The sequence below is a fragment of the Aquarana catesbeiana genome, linkage group LG01 (assembly GCF_042186555.1).
Source record: "Aquarana catesbeiana isolate 2022-GZ linkage group LG01, ASM4218655v1, whole genome shotgun sequence".
Lineage (NCBI taxonomy): Eukaryota > Metazoa > Chordata > Amphibia > Anura > Ranidae > Aquarana > Aquarana catesbeiana.
In genome coordinates, this window is record NC_133324.1 from 109,661,058 (window position 1) to 109,676,626 (window position 15,569).

The 15,569-nt window shown below is 43.7% G+C and overlaps 1 protein-coding gene across 2 annotated transcripts in view; it reads left to right on the top strand.

Annotated features, from left to right (window-relative positions):
* Positions 1-15,569, top strand: part of IL31RA (interleukin 31 receptor A) — a 123,996-nt gene that overhangs the window by 41,703 nt on the left and 66,724 nt on the right. For both annotated transcript variants that reach the window (XM_073622860.1, XM_073622868.1), the window contains exons 3-5: positions 1,162-1,455; positions 4,088-4,208; positions 4,305-4,471. In XM_073622860.1, coding sequence (XP_073478961.1) covers positions 1,162-1,455; positions 4,088-4,208; positions 4,305-4,471 — 582 coding nt within the window. The remainder of the gene's footprint in view (positions 1-1,161; positions 1,456-4,087; positions 4,209-4,304; positions 4,472-15,569) is intronic.

A 15,569-nucleotide genomic window follows, 5' to 3' on the forward strand; every position in this document is an offset into this window, starting at 1 on the left:
CCTGCACAATCAAACACCTGACCAATGTTACTCTGGAGAGGAACCCCGCGGTTTGCTTGCTTCATCTTTCAGAGCGACCGATCAAGAAATACAAAGCCTCCCTCACCATCCAGTTATTGAATGTGGCCAAGGCATGCATCCCCCTCTGCTGGAGATCCAAAAATCCGCCATCTAAATCTCTGTGTTTTTTTAAAGTTAACGAACTGAGAGATTTGAAGGATCCCACCGCCACCTTGCACAACCGGGAGAAGACCTTTCGTGAGACCTGGAGACCATGGCACCATTTTGTGTATACCAATGCCTACCTCCAAGAGGTTTCGCAGCCTCGCTGACTGTCTGGATTAGCTTTGCTCCCTGGGGGGGAGGCACTACCTGTCTTCTCCCTTTCTCTCTGCTCTTGATTTCATTCTTATCTCACACTAGAAATACCTGACCCCCCTACCCTCTTCCCTTCTGACTGCCCCCTTCTCTGTATAAGTGGCTCAGTTATGGGCTGTTTTATTCAGATACTGTAAATATCCTCGCTTACATTATCCTTACCTCAGTGTCCCATCTCTGGGCCCAGCTGGCCATCGGGATGCCCTGTCTCCTGGTATACTGTAAGAGTTTTATTTTGTTGCATAGTTTTGCTTCTATGAATATATGTTTTGGGTCTCTCATGTAATTGGTTGGATGTCTTCCCGGTCCTATGCACCGACAACATTTTCTACACCGTGCTATTCCTTTGTGCCGCCCATACTCTGTATTGCCGGGGCAGTTAATGTGTTGATTACATTGTGTGACCATTTCTGCAACTCTGTTATTTACTTTGGCTGTAAAATGCACTTTCTTTGGAAAATAAAGGAATTACAAAAACAAAAAAAAAAAACATAAAAGGATGTTCATCACCCCGGGAAACTAATTTGGATTGATTTTGATTAGATCAATGGATGAGTCCCCAGAGTGATTCTATCCCATGTCTTGAGTAAGCTTGTTCAAATTAATTGGTCATTGGCCAATGGATTTTAGATGTCTAAAGATGATAATCTTTGCTGAATTGTCACAATTAAGACAATTGGGAGTGCCCTGAATATTTCTCTGAATATTTATCTGATTTGACCACTGCCAAAAGCATTGTTTCTTGATATGCCTAATATGCTAAATGCATTCTTTTTTTACTAGATGATGATTTACTGAGGGAAGCCCAAATATTTCCACATGTGGAATATGTTCAATTAGGCACAAGTGCTACCTTCTTCTGCAAGGTGAACAGCAGTATCTACACAAGTGCACATCTGTCCTGGACGTTGAATCCAAATATAACTGCAGGAGTGCAAGATGGTTGTCTAAGCGAGAGTGTGAGATTTATTACTATACAAAACATCTCAGCTGTGTCTGTGGAAATAATCTGTAAAATTCCTGCATCTGATTCCTATAAGGACCTTCCTCTGGATAAAATTTTTATTAAAACTGGAAGTGAGTAGAATATAAGAAACATAATACCTGTGATTTGCAGTACAGCTATATAATATATAATTACAGCAGCCTGAAGACCTGTGTTTTGTGAGCTTCTCAATGCTAGGTGTAATATCCGTTCAATTCCTAACATAAATTGTAAAAATTTTTAGTGGTATGGTGCACGCACCTATACTTTCCTCTGACCCAGAATCAGCCAACAGCAGGTTAAAGCCTAATGTCAGCTGATGTCACAGAGCCAATAAATAAACGATCAAGGGGTTAATATGGCGCACAATGGAGGTAGCCGAGTACATATAACTAAAAATGGTGGGGGGAAGGGGGTGGGTTGGGGGTTCCTGAGAGGGGGAACTTGATGGTGGTAGTTAATGTTTCACAACAAGTTCAGGTATTAGTCCATGTAAGGATAAAATGATGCTGAATAAATGGAAGGCAGCCAGTCTATAAAAGCTAGAAGAAGCTCTGGAACAATAAAAAAGAAAGAAGGACGGCGCCCTCTAAGTGCAGCATGTATGTTAAAAATATTTATTACAATAGATAAAAACACTCACATTTGAGTTGCTAAAAACCAGCATGCAAAGTAGTTTAATCCGCGTGCTCTCGGGGGATGTGGGTGTCACGGGCCAGTGGGGGGGTTCCTGGGATGTGAGTCCTGTGACCTGGGTCCTGGTAGCTGTTCCGGTGGTGCCGAGGGTCCTCAGAGCCTCTGGGCGGCCAGGATATCGGTCATGGATCCTCCGTGGAGCGCCGTGCTGACCTGCGTCTTCACTTCCAGGAGCGGGGTGAGGCGGGCGGTGCTTCGCATTCAGAGCATGCATGCTCCTTCATCAGGCTATGCTGGTGGCCATATTCAGTGTGGGAATTTATACCATAGGCAATGGGAGGGGTGGAGAGATAATTGAGAGGAGGGCGGGACTATGTATAATGATTGGGCGCATAGGTAACCATGGAGATGGGGTGTACACAATGTGAAAGGGGAGTGAAGGGAGACGGGGAGTGGGCGGGGCAGGGAGTGAGGAGGGGGGGAAAAAAAGGAGATATGCAAATGAGTGTGTTGTGGTAAGAACATATATGTGTGTATATGGATTGTGGGGTAAGGAGAAGGCGGTCTATATGAAGAGGAATGTTGTATTGATCATAGTGGACGGGAACAAAAAAAAACAAAAAAAAATATATATATATATATATACACACATATACACACATATCTATATATATACACATATACATACACGTCAACATATATGGGAAGGGAATACAAAAATGCAAAAAATGGTATATAATTAAATAGGTATATAATTATAGGGAGAGATTGGTGGTATATATGAGAAGAAATGACGCAATGATGGAAAAGGGATAAAACATGTACAATGTATATACGTGTGTAAACAGCTACCAGGACCCAGGTCACAGGACTCACATCCCAGGAACCCCCCCACTGGCCCGTGACACCCACATCCCCCGAGAGCACGCGGATGAAACTACTTTACATGCTGTTTTTTAGCAACTCAAATGTGAGTGTTTTTATCTATTGTAATAAATATTTTTAACATACATGCTGCACTTAGAGGGCGCCGTCCTTCTTTCTTTTTTGATGTCACAGAGCCACTCCAGGCTCTGGAAAGATCCTGACAATAATGCTGGGATCCACCCATATGCCTATTGGCAGCTGGCTTATCCTCAACTCACAGCTGAGAGCCTGAGAAAGCCACTCCCACCGCATCCACATCCTGGTGCTCCAGTAAGCGTAGGAGAAGCAGAGCGGTGACTGAAAGTCACTGCCCTCTGCTCATAGCTTACCGAGGTCTGAACAGTCAGCAGTCATATGATAGCTCAGTTCTGGGGCTTAGGGCCAGAGGTGGACAGCTACAGCTTCACACCGATGCTGCAGCAGGGACGTGAATATGGATGTTTATTTTTTTGTATACCCACACTTCTCAGCTTTAACGATACAGAATACCATCTGAATTATGACATAGCTATCTATAAGAACCTATGTCAACCTAAATCCTTCAACCAGGTATCAATAAAGAATATACTGTATGCACCAGTTTTCATTATCTGGTTTATTGTTTTCTAAATTGTGACTTTATAGGCCTTAACAATTCTGTAGCCTACAATTACCTGAAGGAAAGTTTAAATATTGCATTATGATACTCAGGGGCTTAACTATAAGCCCGGTTTCACACATGTGCGGTGCGAATTGAAGCTCAGGTTTCACTGGGGAGATAAAAATCTCCTGTTCAAAGGAATCACTGCGTTTTAGCTCAGGATCAGTAAACAGGGAGAGGGGGAGGGAGAGGGGGGGAGAGCGGGAGGTGTAGTGAGGAGAAAGAGAAAATCTATGTTCAGAACGCAATGCATCTGCGTTCCCATAGAAGATACTGGGCTCGTAATTCGCACCGCAATGCCCAGAAAACGCACACGTTTTTTGTGCAATGCGCAGTGCGAATGCAACGCACATATGTGAACCAGATGCATTCATATGAATGTATTTTAACATGTCCTGCGAATTAGATGCGGTGTAAGCCGCATCTAATTCGCATAGGTGTGAACCCGGGCTAAAGGTTTTAATGTTAAAAGTTGTTAATTTTCCCTCTTTTTCAAAATGTTTCCTATTTTTTTTATCCAGATCCACCAGAAACCCCACACAATATTTCCTGTATCTACTTCCATATAAGAAACTTAACTTGTACCTGGATTACTGGAAAGAAGACAAGACTTCCAACTATTTTCACCCTAAGTAGGATAACGTAAGTTACTTTTCTCTCTTGTCTACAGCAAAACTAGATAGCTGGCCAATGAAATGTGAATTCAGTTGGGTAGTCAAGTTTCTTTCTTTTTCACAGGTCTCTTGGTAAATCAGTTCTGTGTAGGACCAAGAAGAACTTCTGCACTTCCTTTTATCTTGGTGACGGGGAGCACCTTGATGGGGAATATGAAGTCCAAGTGGAAGCTGAGAATAATCTTGGAAAGGCTGCAAGTCCTGTGATACAAGTGAACACCTACATATTAGGTGAAGAGTTTGAATATTGTGTAATATGTGTTTCATGTAGTAGTTTTTTTTTTTTTTTTTTTTTTTTTTTTTTTTAGCAGCACTCATTCATTTCTCCTGTTGACCTCCACATCACTGCAGGAAAATTTGTGGGAACAAATTAGATCTACGGGGGACCCAGGAGACTGACACTCCTGGAAGTGTTGGTTTCCTAGCAGACTTCGGGGGACCATTTCTCAGCAAAAGAGTGGAGTTCAGTGGAATGAGCTATGGGAAAGGTAAATATTAAGTTTGTGCTTATAACTTTTCTGTTAAAAAAAGTTTGTGCTTATATGATTATTTCCACTTATGTGACTGGGTCACTTTAAGGCAGAACTCTAGCCAAAAATAACCAGTTAAAAATGAATAGTCCTGATTGAGTGTGCTGCTCTGTGATCCCCGGGCTCCAAGAAGATAGGCAGCGGTGTTCAGCGGGCTCCTGACCGGTTACGGCATGTGCATACGCCGCCGTACAGCTGCACTCCCGCTCGGCAGCGGGGGAAAGAGCCAGACGAACGGGCTTAGAGTCTACCTTGTAGCGCAGAGCGCGGATCCAGGGAGTGCAAGTGGGAGGGTCGTTGTCCAGGAGGGAAGGAGGTTCGGCTCCCCTGACCTGAAGGGAGGACCGGACGTGATCCCTCTGCACAGGGCCGACGAGCGACAGGCTTTGGAAGGGGAGTTGCAGCTCCTGGCCGGGGCCGTGTATCCCTAAGCCCCGGGCAGAGTTGCATGGATCTGGAGAGGGATCCCTTGGGAAAAGGGAGAGACCCTGTGGCTTACGCGGGTAAAGTTGTGGACCCGGAGAGCGAACATGCTTGAGGGGATCCGAACCCTCAAGAGGTGGAGGGAACCCAAAGAGAAATAGTTGAACCCTTGGAAGGGGAAAGCTTTGGTACTACAAAGCCCAGCAGTAAATCTTCAGAAATCAGCAAAGCACTTGTGATGAATCCAGGGACAGCCTCTACAGGTCAGGTGCAGTATGTTAACCCTTTGTATTGTGACCTGAATAATGATCTAAGTGCATCTCAACCAGAGTTAACGGTGGATTGGGATTTAAGAGAATATTTGAGAGCACTTCCCACAAAGAAAGATATCCAACTACTTATGACTGCTTTTAAATTATCCTGCAAGCAGGCTGTGGAGGGGTTAAGACAGGATATAGAGCACTGGGACATAGAGTGTAAGAAATGGAGATGTGCCAGGATGATATTAGACAAGGAGTGTCCGATATCCAAGATATGACAAAATATCATGAGGAAGTGTTAAATTCTCTGTTGGATCAGATGGACAATTAAGAAAATAGAGACCATAGGCAAAATATACGTATAAGGGGCCTGCCTGAAATGAAACAGCATCTTGAATTACTTCCAAAGGTGATCAGCTTGTTCCATTCAATTCTGGGACCATCCGCACCGGATAAGATTGTCCATCATGCCCTAGCCCCCAAAATGCAGAAAGACCAAGAGATGTCATTTGTAAATTACATAGATATCCAGTAAAAGAAGCCATCATGAAAGCAGTCCGCAATAAACCTACGGTTGATTTTACAGGTGCACAAATTGCTCCATTCCCAGATTTATCATATAGAACTATAGAACTGCAACGAAGAATGATCAAACCCTTGTTGGAAGTTTTACGAGCAGCTGAGGTTAAATATCGTTGGGGATATCCCTTTAGGGTTATAGCAACACGGAATGGGAAAACAGCAACACTTAAAACTAAAGATTTGCAACACTTTACAGAGGTGCTGGAGCTCCCTCTGGTGGACTTTCCGGATTGGAGACTGAATAATTGTAAACCACCAACGACCAGAACAATGGCAACAAGTGCCAGTTAAAGGTTGACGGAAGATCAAGACAGGACTATAATTTTGTCTTAGAGAGACATGCCTGAGTAAAGTTAAAGAGGTTAAGAGGGAAGGAGCGGATTGCCCAGAATTGATGGGGGGGGGGGGGGGGGTGTATTCTTCAGGTGGGAGGGGGGGGATGCTGTTTTGCTTTTTTTTGCTGTTTTCTCTTCCTACGTTACACCAAACTCCACCCCCCCACCCGCCCTTCCCCCTTTTTTTTTTTGCTCTCTCTCTCCCTTCTCCCCCCAAAAAATATTTCTTCCTTTTCTTTTCTTACCCCTTCGTTGGGGATATTGGAGGCAATGTGCTGAAATACCGCTAAGTAAGAATGTTATAAGAATATAAATGGAAGCCCGGGGTTCACGAGGAACTCTGTTCATGTTTTTATTCATCTTTCCCCCATTAGGTCGGTCCCGAAACAAGAGGCGGAAGGGGGGGGGGGGGGGACTCCGTGCACAGCTGGTGCACCTCTGCACGGACTCATCCTCCCTTTAGGGGGACGTGCCATAGACAGTGGCACAGTAGGTTATGGGTTTTTAGATGGTTTTGTGTGGGTTTTTTTTTTTCTCTTTTTCTTCTTTCTCCTCACCAGATGCATCCAGGGTGCGAGAGTTCAGAAGGCTGGGAACAGACACCGATCAGGCGCAGCAGCATAGTAAGAGAGATTCATGGAAGTAGTGAGAGAATTACAGGTAGAATGAAGATTGTATCATATAATGTGAGAGGGCTCTGATTGGCAAGAGGGGCCGTCTCTGGCATGAACTGCGTCACATGAAGGCAGAGATAGTATTCCTGCAAGAGACATACTTCATGGCAGGGGTCGACCCCTTGTATGTCTCTTTTTCCATATAATAAATGGTTCCATGCACCCTCACCTATTTCTAGGGCCAGAGGAGTTACAATAGCTATTCATAAACAATGCCCCTTAGTACCAACAGAAATACGAGCAGACCCTGAAAGCCGCTTTCTTTTTGTTAAGGGCAAGATCCAGGGACATTGTTATACCCTCGCTACTATATATGCCCCCAATAACACCGTTAAATTTCTATATAAAACTTTGGACATTTTGGGGAGGTTTCGGGAAGTTTACTGGTGGTGGGAGAGGATTTTAACATCACCTTAGACCCCAGTTTAGACACCTCTTTGGGGAAAACCTTTGTGTCTCATAAGGCTTTAAGACATGTTAAACAGCGCCTTTGCTGTTTGCATTTGGTGGACAGTTGGAGAGTGCTGCACGAGCAGGACAGGGATTTCAGCTATTATTCCAAAACACATAATGTATATTCAAGGATTGATATGTTGTTGGTCGATCAATATTATTTGAAATATGTAAATTCATCAACTATTGAGCCAATCACTATGTCAGACCATACCCCAATAAGCTTAACGATATGTCCGAAATTAATTGGGGGCGTGGAAAGAACATGGCGATTGAATGAATCTATTTTTGATGATAAACAGAAGGTGAAATCCCTGTCCCGCACATTAGCATTATATTTTGAGACCAATACGTTAGAGGAGGTGTCTGACCAAGTGGTATAGGAAGCCCATAAGGCGGTCATCAGACAGGAATTCATTTCAATGGGCTCGTGCATTAGAAAGGAGAGACAGAAAGAAATGGTTACGCTTCTAGAGGAAATACATAAACTTGAAATTAGACACAAGGCCCATTTAAAACCTGGGGACACGCAGAGACTAGAGAAACTGTGGGCATATTTAAAACAGCTTCTTGATCAAAAAGTTCAAAATAAACACAGATATTTTGCCCACCGTTTCTATGAACAAGGGAACAAGGGTGGGAAACTACTGGCTAGACAATCAAAGAAACAATAGGATTTACACCATGTTAACACTATAAAGGTAGGCGACAAGCAGATAGTGGACACCCAAGCAATGTGGGTCTTTATATAGTATAGGCTCAGTTCCTGTGGGGGCGATGGATGGTGGACGTGTTTACAGAATTCGGGAGTATCTTGAGGCCTCAGAGCTGGAGGCTATTCCATCTGCGGCCCTAGAGGTAATGGAAAAAGCTATTTCTATTGAAGAGTTGGGAGGAGCGATTGCAGCTTTGTCACTGGGTAAAAGCCTGGGACCACATGGTTTCACAAATATGTATTAAAAAAACGTTTTCCTCTGTCCTATTGGCCCCTCTGTGCAAATACCTTAATTCTGTTTCGGTCTCTAACCCATTGCTTCCAGAGGCACTGTTGGCTTACGTGACGGCTCTTCCGAAATCAGGGAAAGATCCTCAATGCTGTGCCAGCTATAGACCCATCTCCCTCCTTAACTCTGACACTAAACTCCTGGCCAAAATTCTGGCCCTTCGGTTACAAGACCATATAGTTAAATTGATTCACCCAAATCAAACAGGGTTTATGAAGGGCCGTGAGGCCAGAGATAACACTATTCGGGCCCTGCATGTACTGCATTGGATGAAAAATGGACCGAACCAGACCCGAGTGTAGTCATTTCAATGGATGCTGAAAAAGCATTTGATAGGGTGGAGTGGGAGTTTATGATCGAAGTTTGAGGGAGATGGGTCTGAGAGAACGGATGATGGTCTGGGTGACAGCATTGTATGCAGATCCTAGAGCAAGGGTTAAGGTCAGTGGTAGATTATCAGATTATTTTGAGATACGGAATGGGACTAGGCAGGGATGCCCATTGTCCCCATTGTTATTTGCTATGGTGTTGGAACCCTTTCTACGAATGATAAGGGGAAAAAGGAGGATTAAAGGGATTTGTATCGGATTAACAGAACATTGGATCTCAGCTTACGCAGATGATCTACTATTATATCTTTTTTCTCCCCAAGAGTCTTTGATGGAACTGATGTTGGAAATAGACAGGTTTGGCCTTGCGTCTAATTTTATAATAAATATTGAGAAATCAGTGTTGATGCCAAGTCATGTGCCTGTGAGGATGAGGAATACTCTGCAACAATCTTTTCCTTTTGTTTGGCGCCTTGATTCCATATTCTATTTGGGGATCTATATATCTTCAGATGTAAAGCGCCTATATGATCTAAATTATGGACCCTTGGTGGTATCTATATTAAAAGACTTGCAGAAGTGGAGAAGTCACACTTTGACGTGGTTCAGCAGGGTAAATGCGCTTAAAATTAATGTAATCCCTAGACTTATTTATGTTTTACATACCGTACCCATAACACTCCCACAGACATTCTTCAAAAAATACGAAGGGCTTTTATGACCTTTGTATGGGGAGATAAACACCCTAAGTTGGCATATGAGACTCTGAGGAGACCAAAACGGGAGGGTGGGGTGGGACTTCCGGATATAGTGACTTATTACAGAGCCATGGCCCTGGTTCGCATTATGAACTGGTGCCATGACTCTACTGGTAAACTTTGGGTGCCTCTGGAGAAAATACTAGTGGGTAGGAACCTGGCCGGAGCCCCCTGGATTCTGGTTTCATATAGGGGGATATCAAAATACGGTTCACTATTAACGAAAACAACACTATTTGGGATAGAATGAATAGTATGAGAAAGTTTGCCCGCCCAATATCCCCCATGACACCACTGTAAGAATTACCCTGGTTCCCCCCAGGAGAAGAGAAAGGAATTTTAGACCGTTGGGGGATGGATGGGAAGGGTAATTTTGCTAGCGTGGCCCCACAGGGTAAATTGCTACCATTGGCAGAATTGGTTTTGAGATTGTGGGGAGATACAAATGGCCATATGGAAATATTGTCAATTGATGAATCTGTTTAATAAGTAGAATTATCAGGTTAGGAAACCCGCTTACTATTTTTGAGGAAGGGTGTGTCAACTTATCAGAGGCGGGCCATATGTTGTCTCGAATGTATAAGCTGGTCCTGAGTGCCCAAAAAATAACAACTCCCTATTTTATCCGAGAATGGGAAAGAGAGCTGGGTTATAATTTTACATCCGAACAAATTAAAAGGGTGATAGGGGCAACACACCATACCTCAATAAGTTTCCATATACAGAAGATGTCATATAAGTTCTTGACAATATGGTATCGTACACCGGTTCGACTGGCTCAGATATACCCGTTGGCGGATGTTAACTGCTGTAGGGGATGTAATCAAAGGGGTTAATTTCTTCATTCATGGTGACACTGCTCAAAGATTAATGTATTCTGGGAGGCGATAGCTCCTTGGATTAAGAAAATGGCACCCTTTCCATTACATTTTCTCTTTCATGGGATGCCATCATCTGCAGGGTTTTATAAGAGAAGTGTTACTCCATACTTGCTAAATGCAGCTAAAATATTGATACTCAGATTTCGGAAGCAGTCTGGCTGTCCCACTATATTGGATTGGAAGAGAGTGGTGGAAAAAATTATGGAAGCAGAGAGATGGATACATAGGGATAAGGATCAACAGAATAAATTTAAAGACACATGGGCAGGATGGTTGTACTACTCCTCAGAAATAAGGGTGGATTGAACCCTATGGGGGATAGTGCTGTGTTTCGGATCAGATAGTCTGTGAATTATTTTTATTTTTTTTCTTTGGATGCATCTGGTGAGGGGAAATTGGGGGGTGGGGGGGGGGGGTCCTACTCCCCTACTCCCCCCCCCCTTCCTGGGAGGCACAGTGGAGAGATAATTGATGTCATTAAAGGAAGAGGATAAGTTATAATGGTAAATGAGGCACAGGATAGGCTTCATAGGAAATTACATAAAAAAGGGTGGATTGGAATATTGAAATGGAAAGAGGAGAGATATATGAAGTAGTGGGGGGAGGTCATATTGAATAGAAACACTAAAAATAATAGAACACGAAAATAGCAACATGAAATTATACACTTTTTTTTTTGTTGTTTTTGTTTTTCTGTAGATTGCTTGATACACAAAATAGGGTGCTGTCAGTGCCGGTTCACACAGGGGCGGCACGACTTGCAGGTCGCCTCAGCGAGGCGACCTGCAAACGACTTCCGAGGCGACTTGCAAAACGACTTCTGTACAGAAGTCTATGTAAGTCGCCCCAAGTCGCCCCCAAAGTAGTACAGGAACCTTTTTCTAAGTCGGAGCGACTTGCGTCGCTCCTATTAGAACGGTTCCGTAGCACAGAACGGGAGGCGACTTGTCAGGCGACTAGGTCGCCTGACAAGTCGCCCCTATGTGAACCGGCACTCAAGCTTCCTTCTTAAATTATATTTTGAATAATGTGTTGCACGAAATGAGTTTTGGTTATGAATAGATAAATGGGTGTGGGATTATTATTATTAATTTTATTATTTTTTTCTCTTCTTCTCCCTGAAAACGATATGATCAGGGATCCAGTGTGTTTTTTTTCGGGGAGGGGTTACTGTGGTTCGTCTTAATGAAAGGATTTATATAGATACCTTGAGTAATGTGTACTCTTATGTTGTATGTTGGTATTTGTCTTAAATAAAGAAAAAAGTGGTTATAAAAAAAAAAAAAAGATTAGTCCATTAAAAGATACAATAAGAAAACTAGCCTTTGCTGAAATATTCAACTTTAATCCAGTAATTTCCCTTGCAGTACTTTATTTCTGCTGCTGGATGTCCTCAATCTGATGGCCAGCATCATATTAACCTCTTCCTCTAATCCAGGGGTGTCCAAACTTTTTTGAAAGAGGGCCAGATTTGATGAAATGAACGTGCGTGAGGGCCGACCATTTTGCCTGACATTCTTCGAACCATTAAAATTTGGTCTTTGTGTGTTCGTCCGAACACTAATACACTTCCCAACAAGAATTCTCTTGCCTTTGTGGCTGTGTGTGGTGAAGAGATGAGCTCGGGCGTGTTGTTTGGATATACTGTATTTATCGGCGTATAACATGCACCTTCACTTTAAGAGGGACGTTTCAGGCAAAAGCGTACATTTTTAATAAAGAACTGTGAAGCAAAATAAGGGTCAGTGCCCATGAATGCAGCCTAATTAGTGCCCATCTGCAGCCTCACAAGTGCCATGAATGCAGCCTCACCGTTACCATGAATGTAGCCCCACCGTTGCCATGGATGCAGCCCCACCGTTGCCATGAATGCAACCCCATCGTTGCCATGAATGCAGCCCCACTATTGCCATGAATGCAGACCCACCATTGCCATGAATGCAGACCCACTGTTGTCATGAATGCAGCCTTACCTTTGCCATGCCTTACCATTGCCAGGAATGCAGCACCCAAATTGCCATGAATGCAGACCCACCATTGCCATCAGTGCAGCCTGATTGATGTCCATCTGCAACCTCGGATGGGTAAGGGAGGGGGCGAGACAAGCGCCAACAGATTACATACAGAAGAATCTGTTTTCTCTGCGGCCTCTTTAATAGAAAGTCCTGCTTCCTATGATAGACAGAACAGTCACCCAAGGGCAGCAGGAGACGGGACTTCCTATTACAGAGGCTGCCGTGCAAACAGGAAATACTCCTGTATGTACGGCACTCGTTCTGCCTCCTCCCTGTCCCCTCCAAGGAAGCCAGCATGTATATACATGTCCAAATTACCAGACAGGCCATTCGAAACCGGAACGCGGGCCAGACTTTGGACATGCCTGCTCTAAGCCTAGGTCCTATTTTTGAGAACCAGTCAACCACCATAAGGATTATAAATATAAATACTGCGCTGTCAAAAAGGAAGAGTGAAAGCAGCTAACATTAACAAGTGATCTAACCTGTGATACAAAACAAAAACATAAATGTAGCGCTAAAAATAAATAGAACACGTGTATGTATTACACAGTCTTTGAAGACATATAGAAGTCCAAGAAGTCCAAAAGGACTAAATGTGATACCACTGAAGTGTAAAAAATAGTAATAATCAAACGTTGATAGTAGATCCACCACCGTACTTGTAAGTATGAGGAGGGGCTTACCAGAGAAAATGGACACAGATGGGTATACACTCACTGTGTCAATAAAGCTGATGTTATTGTGGATCTCTGAAGATGGAGTGAGGATAATAGAGATGCTTGTAGAGATTGTACACGGTAAGGGTAAATCCAATCAAGTATCACCAGCATATAGAAAAAAGACATGAAGATACATAGCGTAATACTGCGTGGATAATCTTGAAGCAAAAGCTAGTACAGATAACTGCATATACACAAAAACGTAGGTACACCGGTGAGAGTGGAGGATTATAAACACCCAAAAGTGTAAATAACAAATTATTTAAGTGATATTGGTGAGTCCACCACCATAAGTAAAAGTGGGGGGCTTACCAGAGCAAATGGACACGGATGGGTATACACCCCCTGTGTCAAATGAGCTTGTATCGATGTAAATCCCTGGAGACAAGATGAGGGTAGCCAAGGTACTTGTGAGAAGTGTATATGGTGGAGGTAAATCACATATCCGCAGCATAGAGGGAAGAAGTATAAAAGCACATAGCATAATATTGTATGGAAAAGCTATGAAGCATATTTATTAAAAGGAACACTCACATTTGTGAAGATAAAATACAGCGCTGAGTAGAGATAAAAAATGGCAGTGTGGTGGTGTCAGCAGGCGTTCTCCAGGAACTTGGAAAATATGAGGATATCGTCGAGATAAACTACCACACATAGCTGCAACAAATCTCGGAGGACATTGTTAATAAATTCCTTGAAAACTGCCGGGGCGTTACAAAGGCCAAAAGGCATTACGAGGTACTCATAGTGGCCTGTTCTGGTATTAAATGCAGTTTTCCACTCGTCACCCTCCTTAATCCTCACAAGATTGTATGCCCCTCTCAAACCAAGCTTTGCGAAAACCGTTACTCCCTTGAGGCAGTCAAATAAGTCCGTAATCAACGGAATCGGATAGGCAATTCTTAATTGTGAAACGACTGAGACCCCCATAATCAATACAACATCTCAGTTCACCACTCTTCTTCTTCACACAGAAGAAACCAGCACCAGCAGGAGAAGAGGATTTGGGGATGAAACCTCGAGAAAATGCGTCTGCAACCTACTCCTCCATGGCTTTATCCTCCAAGACTGACAAAGGGTAAACCCGGCCACGAGGGGGTATGGCACCAGGTTAAAGGGCAATTGCGCAATCATACGACCGGTGTGGAGGCAAATTACCGGACTGACCTTTGTCAAAAACATCGCTAAAATCGTGGTACTCCTCCAGCAGGGAGGAGAGTGAAGAGGTGCACAGGACCTTGGCTACCTTCTGTTAGCATGTCTTACTGCATTGTGGTGACCAGGAGAGAAGCTCAGCACGGAGCCAATCAAAAGAGGGGTTGTGCTTCTGTAACCAAGGATAACCAATAACCAGGTGAGAAAATAACTTGGAATTGGATGATCTCATGGTGAAGAGCCTCTATGGCCAGGGACAACGGAACAGTCTCATGAGTCACATGGGCAGTCTGTAGAGGTCTCTCGTCAAGAGCCTCGATGGCAAGTGAAGTGTCACGCAGCTGTAGCAGAATCGAGTGCTTCGATACAAAGACAGGATCAATAAACAGGCCTGCAGCCCCAGAGTCGATTAGAGCTTGTATCTGGATGGGTGACTCAGCCCAAGAAAGGGTAACCAAAACCTACTTTGCTTCTGTCCGTGGGAAACGCCTGGGGCAGCATCTCAAAGTATATCTCAACCTGGTTGAGAAACCCTCTGTATTGGACTGGATTGCCCCCAAATCGCTGGGGAAGCGGAGCAGAACCAGACATACCTCTTATAGAGGTAATACTCGAGGCGGGTGCTTGCACAGAGACTGAAGCAGCAGCAGGGATGACTTGCAACACAGGTTGTACCAGAGTAACCACAGTGGGAGATTCCTGGTGAGACGTGCTACTCAGGAGCATTTGTAACGCCATGGCATCTGATCCATGTGGCGATCCTGCTCATCCAGTCTGCAAAAAATATTACCAACAAGTGGATTGACTGCATCTTCTGAATTCATGGTCTTTGCCTACTGTCAGAAACCATGAATCAGACTGAGACAGAAGTACAGTTAAATCACACTTGTTTAATAATAACAAAAGGTAAACAGAGAAAACGTAGTCAAAACATAGCCAGAGTTCAGGAACCGGAACGGATAGTCACACAAGCCAAAACATCAGAACAGTTTAGTAGAACAGCAAGCAGGATCTGGAGCCAGAATGATTGTCAGCCAAGAAAGTCTTTAACAGGAACACAGGAGAGCGTCTCTAGAGATGTGACTAAGGCAAAGGCAGAGATCATCTGGACTGGATGGCTTAAGTAGGCAGGACCGACGAGCAGGATCATCAACAAGTAAGTCACCGTGGAGAGATAGGAGCTGGCAAATAGCCGACAGCTGAGCTGC